The following is a 17,693-nucleotide window of genomic DNA, read 5'->3' on the forward strand; positions in this document are numbered from 1 at the left end:
GTAGTTGTGGCTCGCAGGCTCAGTAGTTGTGGCACGCAGGCTCAGTTGCTCCGCGGCATGTGGGATCTTCCCGGATCAGGGCTCAAACCCGTGTCCCCTGCATTGGCAGGCGGATTCTTAACCATTGCGCCACCAGGGAAGCCAAGCCCCTACACCAGTGTTCTTGTCCACGTTTTTGTCACTGCAGGATTGTGCCCTGGCTTCAGAACAGCTTCAAAGCAGAAGTGAAAATCAATCATTAAAGCAAAGTGGGTCTGGAAAGGAATAAAGAGAACAATTGAGGATGGATTATTAGGGGGGCTTTGGCCCCAGCTGGCTTTAAATAAATGTTACCTCCCTTAATCCGGGGCTGCTGGTCTTCAGGTCATTAAGTATACTTTTGATTTGCCTATGGCTATTTCTCCATCTTAAGCATTGCAAATAGTGCATTTCCAAGAAGTGACAGAGGGGGCGGTTAGCCTTCATGTACTAGGGAAAGATTGAGGTAATAAGGAAAGGGCTGGGATGGGGAGGGTGGGAGGGAGGGAGACGCAAGAGGGAAGAGATATGGGAACATATGTATTTGTATAACAGATTCACTTTGTTATAAAGCAGAAACTAACACACCATTGTAAAGCAATTATACTCCAATAAAGATGTAAATAAAATAAAATAAAATAAAAAAGTTAAAAAATAAATACATAAAAATAAATTTTAAAAAAAAGAGTTAATGGGATTTCAAGTGCACACGGAATTTAACAAACAAGATGAAATCTTGGATGAACTGTGACTTCTTTTTTAAGGTATCAATTTGAACATGCTTTCCTCCCAATCAGTTGGTTGTTTTATTTTACTTTATGTCATTTCTTTCTTTCTTTTTTTTTTTTTTTTTTGAGGGTGATTGCAGTTTTCCTTCATTTCCACCACAAGCTTTAACAGAGTATGATTGCCATTCTACTAAAACATGCGTTTAGCATTTTCACCACTGCTTCCATCATTTGTGGCACTGGTGTCAATAAGCCACTTTTCTTTTTTTTTTTTTTTTTTTTTTTTTTTTAGCGGTACGCAGGCCTCTCACTGTTGTGGCCTCTCCCGCTGTGGAGCACAGGCTCCGGACGCACAGGCTCAGCGGCCATGGCTCACGGGCCCAGCCGCTACACGGCATGTGGGATCTTCCCAGACCGGGGCACGAACCCGTGTCCCCTGCATCGTCAGGCGGACTCTCAACCACTGTGCCACCAGGGAAGCCCAATAAGCCACTTAAAAAAAAAAAATTAAGTAATAGGAAGTTCCGCGTTATCTCAGAAATAGAAATTATTTGTATACTATCTTGTACTATTCTGTGTAAAGTATCAAATGATATTTCAGGCTTTTCCTTTTTTTTTCCCAAAGTATCAAAAATGACCCAGGCTGAAGCTTAGTATCAATATCACTTCTTTTGTGTTATCCTACAGATTCAGAAGATTAATGGTTATTAAACATAAAGGTGATTTTCATTAAAGATGGTTTTCTCAGCTCAGATTTAGAATTCATAGGCATCACCTTCTGTAGTGGGAGACAAGGGCACTCTCTTGTCTAAGGAGTTCTGGTTAAAGCCTTCTAAGTCCCACAAAAAAAGGTTATCAGCTTTGTTTTACATTTTCTTTCATACAAGGCCCCTCCCTGTGGCCGAGCAGATCTTACCAGTAATAAAGCAATTCTATGAGCAGTAAATTCCCGAGCCCACATCTGGCTCTGCCCGGCTCCCCAGCCCATTCCCTGATTACCCTTCAGAGAGAACAAAAATGGAAACGCCTTTAGAAATCAGAAAGAAGAATATTTTCCTGTTCTCTTTCTTACACGTGATCGTCACAAAAGAGCAGAAAATTGGGAATTTAATCACCCTACTGCTGAGACAATAGGCCTTCAAACATCTTTGATCATGAACCTCATGGATGAAGGATTTTTGGTACATCTGCCAATAAAAGCATTTTATTTGTAACTTCTATACAAATTCTACTCCCTACTGTGCACCTTATAAAACACACCCTAAAAAATAGGCATTTAAAAAAGACAAGTGAACATATATTAAATTGAACACGTTCTGCCCAAATGACAAAGCGCTGTCGAGACCCCAGCCACAGACCCCTAAGGAGAGTCACAAGGCCTCTGGGAGTGTCCAAGGGGTGAGGCCTCAGAGTCTGGAGCTGGTGGTACAGTCCCATGCCTGGACATCCTGCAAGCCACCATGCAGCAAGGACAGAGGAAGTACACCCTGGAATGTGACCAGCACCCGCTGAGCAAACTTGTACCTTTACCACCCCCTGCAATGAAAAAGAGGTCTTTGTTCAAACCAAAGGCACTGGAAACCCTCCAGTTAGGAACACAGATGGCCTTGGCCCTTTGATGGCTGGTGGATGCTGGCTCTTTGCCCGTCTCAGATGGACCCTCCCTGGTGTAGTCCCTGAATTGCACAAGCATTTATCCGCATCTCCAGGGAGTGGCAGTGGTGCCCTCAAGCAGCTCTCACTGTAGTAGGGAGATTGCCAGGCAAGAATATAACTAGGCTGCCAGGCAGACTGCACTGAGAGCTGGGGGGTGGGGGGGAGAGGTCACAGGGGTTAAAGGAGGGAGAGAACATAAAGTCCGGAGGGGTGCCTCCTGGAGACCGGATGTTTGGTGATGGGCTTTGAAGGATGAATAGAAGTTTGGCAGGCAGAGAAGAGACTAGGGAGGAGCTGGCTGACGGAACTGAGGAAAGCAGGCAGAGCTGAGGGCTGCCTAGAGGAGTCATGGGCTCTGTAGTCAGAGAAGGTCTCATGCCTTAGGGGTGCCTTGCCCCCAGCCTGTCCCTTCCCTCTTTTCTGAACCCAGACACTGGAGTGGTTCTGTTGCATGGAAGTTAGTTCATGCCTCTCCTCTGCTCAAAACCCTCTGATACCAGCATGCAAGCCAGAGACCTTCCAATGGCTCAAGGTCTCGCGTGGCCCTGCTCCCAACCACTTTCTCCACGTCCTTCCTCTACAGCCATTCTGAGCCTCCTGCTGGGCCTGGACATGCCAGGGGCCTTTGTGCCTTCTGATCCCTGGCCTGAGATGCTGTTCCGAGCATCTCACGGTTCACTCCGCCACTTCCTTCGGGTCTTGATGTACCCACCTGTCATCTTCTCAGGGACACCTTCCCTGGCTAGTCTTCCTTCCTTCCTTCCTTCCTTTTTCTTTCTTTCTTTCTCTCTCTCCTTTTCCCAGCTTTTCCTATCCCTCATCTCTGCCTTATTCCTAGCACTTACCACTATCTAAACACACTCCATGTGTGTTTAGCTCCATGAGGGCAGAGGGTTTTGTCTGTCTTCATCTCTGAACCCCCAACACCTGGAACTGTGCTTGGGTGAAAGAACAAATGGGTAGATAGATGCATGGATCGACACATGGATGAATACCAAGTGAAAATCTTCCCCTTTAACCTACAGAGCAATGGGAAGTCACTGAAATCTTTACAGTAGGAGAGGAACGTGATCAAGCTCAGCTTCGGGCAGTTTTATGTTGTGGGAATGACGCACTATTTTGGAGCAGTAAGAAATTGGCCACAGCGAGGCCACTTAGAAAGGTACTGTGGCTGCCTGAAATGGTGTGCAGGAGTGCCAGGTGGAGGATGCTACAGAGAACCTAGAGACCCCTCCATTGACCAGTGGGGCACGTAGGAGAGGAAGCCATCCAGGATGCCAGAGGGACTGAGAGAATGGAGATGGGGAAGTACCAAAGGGCACTGCTGCGAGGCAAGCATAGTTCCATGGAATCTGCAGTCAAAGGATCGGGGTGAGTCCTGACTCCTCAACACAGTGAGGCCCTCTGAACCTCAGTATCCTTACCGACGAAATGGGAACTAGAAACACAGCTAACATGCATCAACCACTGATTGTGTTGCAAGCATTACGCTGGGCACTCTGCCTATGTCAGATTGTTCAGTCTTCACTGCAGCTGGGAAGTTGATATTAACCTGGTTTCCAAGTGAGAACAAGAAGTGTCCCCTCAGTTAATAACACCTTTTAGACTGGGAAGTGATAAAGATGACTCAGAGGCCCCTGTGTACAGTAACTTAGGTTGGGGGAACAATGCTCCACATTATAAAGGGAAGGGTTACGAATATTAAATAACAGTAAAGCTATCCCATTATCTCAGAAGCTAAAAGCTCCATTAAAACACAAGTTTAATTGGCATTCAAGATAAACTCTCTGATACCTTTGATCTCAATCGGGTGTGCCATTTTCCCTCCCAGGAGATCTGCAGATTTCTTCTTCGCTCAGCTTTGATTTGCACAGCAAAGTCAGAACTCGGTTTCTCTCTGCGGTCATTCTGTAGAAGGCTTCACTGGTGGCACATTCTTGGCGTAGTTGTAAACTCCTTGGGGTTTATAATGGGCGTGCTGAGGTCATCCTCACTACGCTTTAAGAGTGCTGTGATGGGAATGATGGATTTCGACATAAACCTCAATTGTTCCTCACTGAAAATAGAAACTTCTTAATGAAAATATGCTCTCACTGCTTGGAGCCACAGGAAGCAAATGCAGGTTGAAGAGATTCATTTAAGATTTTTAATGGCGCGAATAGAAGAAATGCAAAACATCTAAAGCTTTCAGCGGACTCAAGCATTTCATTTCTTCTCTAACTTCTGGTTTCTGTTTTACTTTTTTTTTTTTTTTTTTTTGCGGTACGCGGGCCTCTCATCGCTGTGGCCTCTCCCGTTGCAGAGCACAGGCTCCGGACGCGCAGGCTCAGCGGCCATGGCTCACGGGCCCAGCGGCTCCGCGGCATGTGGGATCTTCCTGGACCGGGGCACAAACCCACGTCCCCCGCATCGGCAGGCGGACTCCCGCGCCACCAGGGAAGCCCCTGTTTTACTATTTTAAGTGCAATTTTTAGTATGCTTTTCAAGAGTTCTAATGAGACGTTGCTGTGGGCCCTGCTTTCTTCAAATCACTTACATCCAACTTGCAAACAAGAATCAAAAAAGTACTTGCCTTTCAAACCACAAGGGATAGACAAATACCATAGGACGTTTAGAAGTGCAAGTTCATGTCTAATAGACGTGCCGTCGAAGAGTGGACATTCCTAGCAAGAACTGTCAGGTGAGCCGGTAAAAGGAAGGCCCTCTGGGTTCAGGGACAGGTGTCTGTTCCCTTGGCCAGCCGGGGCTTTGGAGCACCACGAAAGGTCCATGCTCCGTACCTCTCACGCTGTGGGAAGCCTGTGTTATTGGACCCTAGGTGCCATCTCTCTCAGGTACACTTTGTGACCCGGTGGTTTTTGCCAGCTTCCAATCCAGCCTCCCTACAGTCGGCCACAACTTTGAGCCCCTATCTCTGATCTAGAAATGGAAGCACTCAAGTTCCCTAAATATGATTCAGATAGAGCTTACCATCAATTCAAAGGCATGTACAGAACTGCATGTTTTGGGAGGCTTTCTGGACAGCCTAATGAAAGATCTATCATTTATCATTTATTTCTAGGAGCAAAGACAGTTGAACCATCTTCAAATACCTCACTATTCCTTTTTTTTTTTTTTTAATCCCATCTGTATTAATGAAACCACAATTGTAAATTTGGGTGAGTTCAGTGCTGTTGTCTCAGATGAACAGAAATGTTCCAGATTTGCCCACATGACTGAGTTGGAGCTTCATGTCATGCGTTTTAATAGGACGAGGAGGAGATGGTGAAATTAACCTCCTCTTCCTCCTCTGATCTCCTTTTAACCCTTATTCGCCAAGGTGGACTCCAGGAGAAAGAGAAAAGGAGGGACAGCCGCTCTGGAGGAGTGGAATGCACTTCTGTGCCTTCTACCTCCCGTGCCTTTCCCCTTGGCCTCCCATACCCCCACTGCCACCCCCGGGCCACCACCAAAGCCTGCATGTGCCTCCAGGGTACGCTGCAGGCTGTGCACCGAAATGCAGCCAATCCCAGGGCACAGTTCCCGGAACCAAGCACCACCCAATGGACCATTTCCTCTTGGCGTTTGATGCATGCCATACTATCTCACAGCGTTCGAAACTCTTCTAGAACACATGCACTTAGATCTCTTGGGTTGGCAGTTACGGGTAATTTGGCAAAGCAAACACCATAACTGGTCTCTTGCATAACCCTACAGCTGGCAGCAGGGCACCATCCATGGAGATTAAGCAGTGCTCACTCATGCAAGAAGACTTCGCATTTCCTTTTATGGAGGGATAAATGCTCTGGTTTGTTCTTTCCCATTGCATATATTCTTTTTATTATTGGCTGACATTAATGATTCTTTGTAGTTAATTTTTAAATGTGAATAGCAGGATTCAACTTAACTTTTGGAAGCTTAAGAGGTGTCCGCCTCTAGACTAGAGAATGTTTTTATAAATAATGAGACAGCATTTAGGTGATAATGAGTAGGAAGGACCTAGGACTCACACTGCCATAGGGACCTAAACTAGCAAAGTACTTGGAAGTTCAAAGACTTGCAGCCTTTTAATGGGATTAACAAATACATACGACTATATATAAGCACAGGGAACTACACTCAATATCTTGTAATAACCAATAAGGCAAAAGAATCTGAAAAAGAATAGATATAGATATGTAGAACTGAATCACTTTGCTGTACACCTGAAACTAACACAACATTGTAAATCAACTATACTTCAATTTTAAAAGTAATAAAGTAAAAAGTTGCAAAAAAAGAGTTGCAGCCTTTTCAAAGAACGGGCATCCTGACACCCAGTGTGCTTCTCCAAGACCAGACATCTTACCTGAAAAAAGGCCAACTGAACTAACTTTTCAATTGTAGTGTACATTCTTCCTATTTCTTCTTCCTTTCCTAATTAAAGTAAAAACAAAAACCTTCAGTCTGTGAGTCTCTAAGCAGACAACCTCTGAATGTTTCTTTTCTCAACTTCAGAGGCTAGATCCTCTAAAATATTTTTGTATCTTTTCCCGAATTTAGCAGCTGTTAGAAAATGATCAACGTGCTGCATATTCCTGGTTCTCAAATTACAATAATAAAGTTTTCCAATGAAAATCCTAGGATCTCTTCTCACATTCTCACTGTGGAATACAAGTGGGAATTAGGACATTCCTCCAATAAAGTTTAATCAGAAAAAAAAAAAAGGCCGTATTTCAAAATGAAGTCCACTTTTTCTTTAAAAGCAGAGTTCATTGACCAAGACTGATTTCAAAATGTTTTCTCTAATACCCCAGCATCTGAAACTTTGATTTAAGCGTTCAGGAAATTACAGAGATCAAACAACTTGCCAAGACTTCGGTTTCCAGGTTTCTCCAAGCCTTGAGAGTTCCCTGGAGGCTAATTACTGTTTACTGCTGTAGACCTTCCTCCTGTTCCTCTGTCACATTTTCCATCTTAAGAAGGGTCGTCCCATTCAGCCGAGGAGCCTGGTGACTGAGTGGCTGAATGGAATTACTACCAGTGGAAACTATGCTGCAAGAGGGGTAGATAAAGCAGCTGCACAGCAAACCTCGGCAGTTTTTTCCATCCTCCCCAAGCAAAGTTAATTAGCATAGGGAAAATGACTAAGGTGTTGACGTCACCTCTTTCCAGTAGAAACTTACACTCTGTCTCTGCCTGCCTGCGAGCAAGTAGGACTTGACTCAGGAATTTGGTGTCCAAACAGGATGCTCTGGAAGCGGTGCTTTTTTTTCCCGGTGGGGGCTGGACCTCGGTGCTTTATAAGTGAGGGCTCGAGAAAGAACCTACAGCCTCTGGTAAAGGAACCTTACTTGGGGCTTGACTGCGGGAATTGTAGCTTTCTCTGTAAGAAAGCAAGATGCACTTTAGAAACTTTAACTACAGTTTTAGCTCCCTGATTGCCTGTGTGGCAAACAGTGAGATCTTCAGCGAAAGTGAAACCAGGGTAAGGCTTCTGATATAATGTGATTTTTGAGAGTTTTCAAACTATTATGTTAATTGGGACTATTAGCTGAAAGACTTGGTGGGGTATGTGGCTGTCTTGTGGGTTTGGGGGTTTTGAAATACATCCAGAATGCTTTGAGCCTTAAAAATCAAAAGGTGTTGCCTGAGGAATTAACTGTGAAGGAATTTTTAAAGCTCTCAATATTTAAAAGCATCTGTGTCCCTTGACCAGTTAGTAAGGGAGGGTTTGGCGTGGTGTTTTTTCATTCTGTGTGGGCTGTATCAATAAGTAAACTTTTGGAGGGAGGACTTTTCTGACAGTGAACAGAATGTTTCACTTTGACATTTAGAGTTCAGGATACATTGATTTTTATCTCAGAAAATCAATATTGGAAAGATATTTGAATGTTTGCAGGAATTACAAGGGCCTGTCTTCAAGTTTCCAGATTTCTCTAGCTGGAGAAAATGCAGCCATAGCAAATAAATAATAAAACTGGATACATAAGTTAAGTGTGGGATGAGTATACCTCCTGGGAAGCAGCTCTCATTGATGGTTATTAATATAATTAGTAATTTTAATTACTATGCTTTTCTTCTTCATTTGATTAAAATGTAAGATTTTCATCAGTAGCTACGAAGCTATCTAATTGATCTCTAACAATATTATATATGAATGAATTCTGTATGTTCTGTTCGGGGGGCAGTGATCACGTTATACCTTTATACCCAAAGCCCTACTGAGACATCAGAAGGTTCCTTTCTTTTTTTCTAATCAAATTTAACTCCATAACTGTGTACGATGCTTGCGAGCCGGGACTGTAGTTTTTGAACTAGATATTAGAGCATGTTCTACGTGTAAAAGTACTACAAAGTCTATGTATTTAATGTTAGCCTTATATGAGTAAAATCACTGATTTACTTAATTAAGTAGAGATGCCATCCAATAACTATAATTACTAGGTATTGGTTATTGGAACAAATAAGATTATTTTATAAGAGAATACTAATAACATAATAGCAATATGAAATTAACAAGATAGTGTGGGTTCTCTTGGGTTCTGGTCCTAAGCCCTGACTTGTATTCTAAAAATATTCAGCAAAGTCATCTCTCTTAAGTTATGAATGATAACTTTAAAACTAAGCAGTTGGTCACAGTGCCTATGGATGAGGTCGTGTGAAATTCCAGATCTGCGCAGACACCCTTACGCCCCAGACTTGCCCCGTGCTCGGGAGGGGTGGAGAACAAGCCACGTGCAGCCAGATGAAATCGCAGCTGAAACATCTGCTGTGCATTCTTTCTCATTCTTTGCCTCTGCAACACCCCTCGTGGGAAAGTCACAGACATTTCCATCAACTAAAGAGAAGCCGGCGAATTCGAAGAGAAGACGGTTGTGAGCTGTTCCCACTCCCCCTGAGCCACCTGCCTGGTGGAGACACCAGCCAGCAGGGAATGCAGGACCTGCCCACAGCCCTGCCCTGTGGACCAGGCACTGACCGACAGGAGGGCCCCTCCCCTCCCCCGCTTTCTAGCCATGAATATCCTCGAAGATGTTCTCCCTTCTTGTTGGGAATCCTCTCTCCCCTCTGCAGAAGCACCGTGCTCTGCATAGGTCTCCAGGGTACTTGTAGGCTCCAGGGCCTCCCCTTCTCACCAGTCACCTGGGTGGAGGGCATGCTGCCCCATCTGGGCTCTCACCGTCTGCCATCCCACCCCCATCTGCCTCTCACCATCCTCACAGTTTAGTCTGAAAAAAGATTCAGAAAGTTCGGTGACTAAAAGTCCCTGCATAATCTTTCTGGAAGTTTCAAGACTGTCCATCACCTCCCTCTCTCGTCAGAAAGGTTTCAGTGGCCTCCCAGGTCCCCCCAAGGGCACCCGCACCCAGGACCCCACCGGGGGTCGCTCCCTAGAGCTTTTCCCAGGAGTTGATGAACGCTCTCGTGAATCTAGGCTTTTTGTCCTTGAACTTGGGCATTTCAATTCTAAGAGCTCATGCTGTTTTATAGTGTTCACTAGCTCTTTCAACACTAGAGCTAGATCTGTACATATATTAAAGCCAGCGTGCAGAAATGAGTTCATTGGCAGAATGTTAATTTTTGAAACCACTACTATTTTAGAGAGTTAAAACGTAACAGATTGAATGGGAAAATAATAATGGGAATTTTTTAAAAACTGCTTCCTTTACATTAAGAAATGCAAGCCTTTTCATTAACTTCATTGGTTACCAATTCAATAATAATGTTTGTTGTTTTTTTTTTTGAAATTAGCTCCAGTGCTTTTAAGTCCAAAAGCAATATCTGATGGACAAAGCAATGCCCTGAGCTGAGTGGTGGGATTGGAGCTCACTAGACTGGGGGGGGTCACAGGACAATAGGGTCTGGCAGGCCAGAAGGGTGACAAATGACCAAATGAAAATGTTCCTTCTACTTTTAAAAAGAATGTTTCCGTGACTGTAAGAAGTGTTGAAGTATTGGTAATTGTTCAGCTGATTAAATGAATTTAGTAAATCGTACATTCTTACTTTTGTATAAAATCACATATATTAAAAGGGCAGAATCTCCCCAGAGGAGAAAGGTGGGTTTTCTGTCTTCTCTAAGAAAAAAGTTGGAAGTTCTTGACATGATTAATAATTTGGTTCCTCCATAAGAAATGTAATGAAGTCATCCAGTCAAAGGTCATATGCAGGTAAATTTCAACTCCTTTTATTTTTATTTTTCAGGCCAAATTTGAATCCCTCTTTAGGACATATGACAAAGATATCACCTTTCAGTATTTTAAGAGCTTCAAACGAGTCAGAATAAACTTCAGCAACCCATTATCTGCAGCGGATGCCAGACTCCAGCTACATAAGACGGAATTTCTTGGAAAGGAAATGAAATTATATTTTGCTCAGGTGAATCGAGTTCATTGATACCCATCCTTCTCCCTCCTCCCTCCCACCCTTAAAAGTAGCTTAGACATCCATTACGTATAGGCTGATTTAAAACTCCAAGAAATCATCTTGAGAAGGGCAAAAGTCATACTCGAAATTTTTCATGTCACCTATTTTAAGAAGACATCGGGGTGTCTTTGAAAGTGCCCTCAGAGATGACCTTATGGGTTGAGTGATGAGGGGAGAAAGAGAGCCTTTCCTGACTCAGGAAGGTGGAGGACCGCAGCGTCGTGGGCGTGGCTACCCTTGACCCCACCCCGGGCCAGAGCGGTTCGGCTCTGCGCTGGGTCCCCGCAGCCCGCTCACTCCTGGAGAGCTGGTATCTGCAAGCCGGTCCTGCGCATCAGAACGGGGCTGCCAGACCCGGCCTGCAAGGAAAAAAATGGGTTCACCAGGCAGGTAGCAAATGCTAAGAAATACTTCTGGTAAGCGGGGGTCCCGGCCCCAGGGCATTCCCGGGAGCTGTGCGGCGGGTTTGCTGTTTCTCCTGCATCACCCTTCCTGCCTCCCCGGGCAACTGCCTTCTAGGTAGCTCACAAAGTTCCATTTGATGATGTTACCGGAGTCTAACGTCTTGGCAGGGGGAGGGGCAGGGGCTCTTCGGACGCTGCTCCCTGGTGAAAGAGACCCCCATTGGGGCCCTGAGTTCCCCTTGCCAGTACGGGAGCAGATCCTGTAGAGGGGCTTCCTGACCTTGCGCGAAGGTGAACTTGCCCTTCCAGGGTAAATGAGAGCCGGGATGCCCTGCCCCCTGGTGGTAAGTGCGAGGCGCAGGCTTCAACCTTGGATCCTTAGGAGCAAATTCCCTTCTACGTTTGGTGGGGCTCCATATAAGTAATTACTTGGTCTCTCCACGACTTTTTCTGGTTTATTAAAGTAAATGCATGTTCATTGTGATTTTTCTGGGGTGGGGGGAGGATACTAAAGAACAAAGAAAATCCAAACTGGTAACATTTCGATGTAAGATCTCTCCAAACAGCCCTCTAATCACTGGTATAATTTTTAAGCCCAAACTAGGATCTTGGTCATTGTTCCTTATCATTATTGTTTTAAATATGTATCCTGGAAGGCAGATGTATTTTTCCTTCCTCACTTTTGGCATCTGATTCAGAGCCCCAGAGGGAGGGAAGCCTGAGAGCGTGGTGGGCAGGAGTCCTGGGTCATCTTAGAGATGTCGCTTAGCCTTTGGAGCTTCTGTGATATGATGTGATGCCACCGTAATATGAGGAGCTGGAAGCAATTGATGCTGAGATCCCTCTTGACCTCAGGGACAGTGCTTTACTTGTCCCATGTTTACTAAAACTATCTCTGTATATTTTCAATCAGTCTAATTCAAGCGTAATTACTTGCAATCCCAGTGCCTGTGAGTCCCTGTCCTGCGAGGGGCCTCTAATCATGTTTGCACCATAATCCAAGTTCCCTTCCCCGCCCTTAGAAACCGTATTGCGATTCATCCTTGGGCTGCACCTGTTCAGCTGTCTGGACATGGGTTTGTCCTTCACACCTGTCTTCCGTAGGCTGCCATTAAGTGCGATTGCTGCTTCAGTTCTTCCCCCGAGGAACACCCACCTTCATTTATCTCTCTCCTCAGACTTTACACATAGGAAGTTCACACCTGGCTCCACCAAACCCAGACAAGCAGTTTCTGATCTCTCCTCCTGCCTCGCCGCCGGTCGGTTGGAAACAAGTGGAAGACGCTACTCCCGTCATAAATTATGACCTTTTATATGCTATCTCCAAGCTGGGGCCAGGTAAGCAGTGCCCTCGGGTGGAGAGGGGGCAAGGAGACGTGGAGAGATTGTGGTCAAGGCAGAGACACGCCTGCAGCAGGAGTGGCCACGACCCCATTGCTCTTTCCACTTCTCACGTGATCAGTGCCGGTGTGTGTTGTGAATTGTCTCTATTTGCTTTCTTCTGAATCGAAGTAACCCATGCCCCGGGGTGGGAGCGTGCACGCCTGCCTCTTACTTCATCCATTAGGAAAGCATGCAAGCTGGTCCAGGGCACCAAGTACCATGACCCCTCTGGGCCGCATCACGTGAATCCATCCCCTCACCCACTGAGCACAGCCGGTGTGAGGGACTCAAGACCCGGCCTCACGTCCTGTTGCTCCAAGTGGGGATGAGTGATTGGATTTTGGAAAGGGAAAACAGGCTTTCCCCACTTTTAGACATTTCATTTTTAGTCAAGGTAATTTCATCTATTGATCTGCTTCTCCCCTGACCTTTTGAATGTGTGAGGGAACAGAGACCCATAGATCGTAGTGGAGAAAGAGCCCCAGTCACGAAGCCCAATAGGGAGGGGTGCTCCCCTAGTGAGCTTGCCAGGGGAAGAAGAGGTTCCGGTCCTCAGAAGGAACAAAGGTGTGAGCATTTAGGAAGAAAGGTACTCTGGCCTCAGGCTTCTCATCCAGAAAATGGGTATTACCGGGTGGAATAGTAAACGAGATCATCGTGTGAAAAGCACTTCATATAGTGCCTAGCTTATGAGCAGCGCTCACAACATGTTTTCTGGAAACAGTACAATGTTGGAGGTTCCTGTCCTACCTGATAGGGTTTGGATGAGCTGGCAGGTGCAAGCGGGGTTCTTGGGGGTAAAGAGGTTTGAGCCCCCCTTCTGCCTTATTCGTGGAGCAAGTGCAATAAATGCTGAGGCCATCAGCTTTCTCCTTGACCAGCAATCTGGTGTTCCTCTGAGGGGACGGTTTTATTTTCTTGGACTATTAGCGGTTTCACATGGAAAAGATGACATCTCTGTAAACATCGCTCTGACGGAAATTCCCCCTGTGGTAGAAAGCAAGAATCACATTACTTACTGCTCATCGTGGCATGAAGGTCAAGACGGAAGTGGCCAGCGCTCCTCCTGGCAGCTCCAGGTCAAGGTGTATTAGGTAGCGGAGGGCTGAAACCTCCTGGGATGTTAGAGAAGGGAGGAAGGGGACGTCCACCTGGGGAGAGGCGTCAAACTGCTCCAGAGGCAGGAAGTGATGCTAGCGAGCATTCTTCACACTCTAGAACCTACCACTTCTTTACAGACGGCTTGTTTTAGAAACCCTTCTGGAAAATAGCCATAAGATCAATTTGCCCTTCGTTTACTTAGGGCTTGTGACCTTGAATAGTCTTTCTTTCAACAGTTGAAAGATTGCAAAGATTTTGCAAATATGATCCTGTCCCCATGCTCCCTGGATTGCGACTCCTCAGCAGGTACATAGGGATTTGTAAAGGGGATCGTGACCCACATTTTGAGTGATCTCTCTGGCCCTCCACCTTAGTTGCCCCCAACCCCGAGAATGCTGAGGCTCTTTCCCCCTTTCAGCCGCAGTTACAATAGCATTCCAGTCTCACGCGTGGGGTAGGGAAGAGGCAACACCTTTTATGAGTAAAAGCATCTTGACTGAACCTGATAAAATTCAGGCTGACGGAGAACAACAGGACACTCCTGGTTCAAGGGGTTGATAGTTGTGTGAAAAAGGATATGGTGTGGTCAAAAATGTTTTCAGAGCACCTGTTTCAACCAGCACACCTGTGCAGGGTTGTGCAGGGCCTCCCCGTGCTTCCTGTCCCTATCGTGGGCTCAAGAGGTCCTTTCCTAACGCCTTTATTCATGCACCGTCTTTTCCTGAACGGGTGCTCCTTGCGCCACACCGGGGAAGTCCTCTGGGTAGCTTAGAGGGCCTGGTGAACATGCTAAGTGTAATTAAAAAATACACTCCTTCCATACCTTCCATATGCCTGGACTCAGAGTGTTTGATTGAAAGCTGAGTCATTTACGGTGGTGAGATATAGAATGAGCCACCAAAGAAGCACCAATCCAGAGTGTGGCTGCCTGTGGCCCTCAGTCCCCGTTGGATGCCCACGGAAGCCCGGCTGAGCTGACCTCTACGTGCGTATCCGTTTGCTCTTTTGCTTTGACCCTCGGGTCCTTGCCTGAGTTACCCTGCAATTGTTCTCTTTCCCTAGGGGAAAAGTATGAATTGCACGCAGCAACCGACACCACTCCCAGTGTGGTGGTCCACGTGTGTGAGAGCGACCAGGAGAACGAGGAAGAAGACGAGGTGGAAAGAATGAAGAGACCCAAACCCAAAATTATCCAGACCAGGAGGCCGGAGTACTCGCCCGTCCACTTAAGCTGAACTGGCACCCGGATGAAGTGTTCTGAATCATACTCACGAGAAGGAATCTTTTACTGTGGAAGCGGCCCGGTCACAACTTTGGAGATGGCAGCCTGTGATCGCTGTGGCAGAAATTCCATGTTGCTCAGAAGAGAATCGAGGCTTTGTCTTCTGGTTCTAACGCTGCGCATCAGTCAATGTTCATGGCTCCTGGGAATGTCCTGAGCCAATCACTGAGTTTGGGGTGATCGCACAAGGACTTCTGGGAACGTCTCGAGAAAACCAATAACGATAGTGTTTTGTACTTGTTGTTTTCTGGTAGGTTCTGTTTTTGCCAGGGGTAGATTGATCAGTGGGTCCAGGGAGAGCCTTCTGTTTCTAACCAGCCTACAAGGTAGACTCTCTCTCCCAGTAGGAAAAGGCACCACGTGAAGCCATAAGGTGTCTGGTGCAGAAAGGTTGTGAAGACAGCAATGCAATGTGGAAATTGTAGTGTCTCATTTTTCCCCCTCACGTTCTAATGTTTGTGCATGTGTATTACTGATTTTCAGAACTAACCTTTGGTCGTATATAGAGTTATGCCATTGTTGTTTTACATCTTTGGGGAAGATAGGAAAGCATTTGCAAAATCTGTCACCTTACCAGATTCAATGACTGTCTTTGCAACAGCACACACAGGGGGATTCTACCGGTAATACACCCACTCAGCATCCTATTTGATGCCACCTAGAGCTTGTGCTTTTGCAAAAGAAGTCGATCTGAAATTCCTACGTAGCGTTTCGCTTATAAAACTCAGAAAAGAGCAGTTTCACTGCCAACTTTTAGGGGGTGAGAAATTTTAGTGTAGATGTTTTAGGTCAGACAATAAATGGGTTTCATTTATTTCTTTTACGTGGTGGTTTATATACATGAACCATAGCCAAAACCCTTTTTTGGGGGAACTTTCAGTTGAGATCATTGATTTTTTTTTTTTAACCCCACTGAAACATCAAGATAAACTTGTAAATAAAGCTGATAGCGTATATTCATACCTGTTGTGCCCTTGGGTGAGAAATACGGCCGTGGAAGACTAGTGTAAGATGTATTAACCTCCCTGTGAATCGTATGTTATAGAAAATGCCTTTCAGCTATTTGACAGGACCTGAATTCAAAGCATGTGAAGTGGACAGTAGATGCGTGGTGGTATGAGAAGGATGCAGTGCCTTTCCCCATTCATTCCTGACGGAATTGTCACACTAGGTTAAATGTTTGTAATTTTTTTCTAGTTGTCATGTGTGTGTCTGGTCAATAGGTATTCTATTTTGGCCTTACAATACCGTAACAAGGTTTGTCCTTTTGAAATACCTAATGCCAAGTAACAATGCATGCTTTGGAAATGTGGAAGATGGTTTTCTTTAAGAAGCAAAGGTATGTGGCTGTTCATATCAAGACATTGACTGAATGTTCTCAAAACCCTGTTTACAGTACTTGGTGGGGGGGTCGGGGCAGATGAGGGAGAGACCATTGCATAGCTGTTCAAGTGTCCCTAGTTAAGTGCTTTTAAACTGGAGAGGCTAACCTCAAGATATTTTTTTTAACTGCATTCTATAATAAATCAACACAATATGCTCTTTACGGAAAAGTTACCTGTTTGTCATTTTATTTCTAATTGTCAACCTGTGCACCCTTTGAATTCTGCAGTCTCAGAAGGACGCATCCCTTCATCAGTTTGAGTTTGGAAACTCCCAGATCCTTGCTGTGATTCACAGAGGGTCAACCACACTAATGCTGCATCACCTAGGAAAGGGGAAAATGGAGAAAACTGAAATCAGAAGTCTGAGTCTTTCCTTTGCCCAGGGAGAGGATACTCTGATGAAAACCCTTTTCGCCAGCAGATCCACTAAACGACAATCTCTCTGATTGTCCATTTAAGGAGTTTTCTTTCCTGTTAGAAAGGATGCCCATGGAAGATTCTAAGTTACAAAGGCCAGTTATGTTCAGAAAATCTGTCTGTAAGCCTCCTCTTTGAATCTCACCTGGAATTCTTATTACAAATGGTGGTGAACTCCTGGCCAGCCCCCAAAGGCCTAAACAACCCCATGTTTATTTGCCGAACTAGAGCAAATGGTGTTAATCTTCATCGAGATAAGCATCAGGCATTTTTCCATGAAAATTCACTTGCTCCTCTGTTTTCCTTGTACAAGCAGCCTCATTCTGTCATTCCCCAACAGCATTTGCCTATTTTAAATTCATATACGTTTGGGGTTTAAACATGTTGGAAAATCCACATTTCCACCACATTTCCAACAATCTGATTGTTGAGGAGATTCACTAATTAACCACGGGGGTGGGGGGAAGGGCTGTTACTTGTCATCGTGTTGAATAACTAGGAGCCCCTGCAGAGCAGAACTGAATTGGGAAGTGCGCTGGTCCAGGATCCTGTTTCATAAATAACCCTGGAGGGAGTTCCCTGGTGGCCTAGTGGTTAGGATTCCGGGCTTTCACTGCCGGGGCCCAGGTTCAATCTCTGGTGGGGGAACTGAGATCCCACAAGCCATGCGATGTGGCAAAACAAAACATAACCCTGGAATAAAGTTGAATTGTGTTGTCAGTTAATGCAGATTTCCAACAGTTCCCCTTACACAACTGGGGAAATACAGGTGGCTGGTCCCACTGCCCGGGAAGCCGTCAGACCCTAGAGTAGAAATCACAAGTCAACAAACAGCCTCACTCCTGATGGACGATGTCTGATGAGTGGTTCTGTGGCAGGTACAGCCTCACCTGAAATTCCAAAGCCAATAATGCTCCCAGTCTGGTTACCTG

General features: G+C 45.4%; 1 protein-coding gene across 3 annotated transcripts in view; it reads left to right on the forward strand.

Annotated features, from left to right (window-relative positions):
* The window catches only part of RCAN1 (regulator of calcineurin 1), a 94,924-nt gene extending 78,408 nt beyond the window's left edge, over positions 1–16,516 (forward strand). For 2 of the 3 annotated variants that reach the window (XM_029214672.1, XM_029214674.1), the window contains exons 2-4: positions 10,568–10,741; positions 12,372–12,531; positions 14,740–16,505. In XM_029214672.1, coding sequence (XP_029070505.1) covers positions 10,568–10,741; positions 12,372–12,531; positions 14,740–14,912 — 507 coding nt within the window. In that variant the 3' untranslated portion in view covers positions 14,913–16,505. Of the gene's footprint in view, positions 1–7,509; positions 7,849–10,567; positions 10,742–12,371; positions 12,532–14,739 lie in introns of those variants that run through there. The other variant, XM_029214673.1, reaches the window with a different exon arrangement.
* Positions 16,517–17,693: the final 1,177 nt, after the last annotated feature.

Source organism: Monodon monoceros, unplaced genomic scaffold (genome assembly GCF_005190385.1).
Source record: "Monodon monoceros isolate NGI ecotype Baffin Bay Population unplaced genomic scaffold, NGI_Narwhal_1 Super_Scaffold_11, whole genome shotgun sequence".
NCBI lineage: Eukaryota > Metazoa > Chordata > Mammalia > Artiodactyla > Monodontidae > Monodon > Monodon monoceros.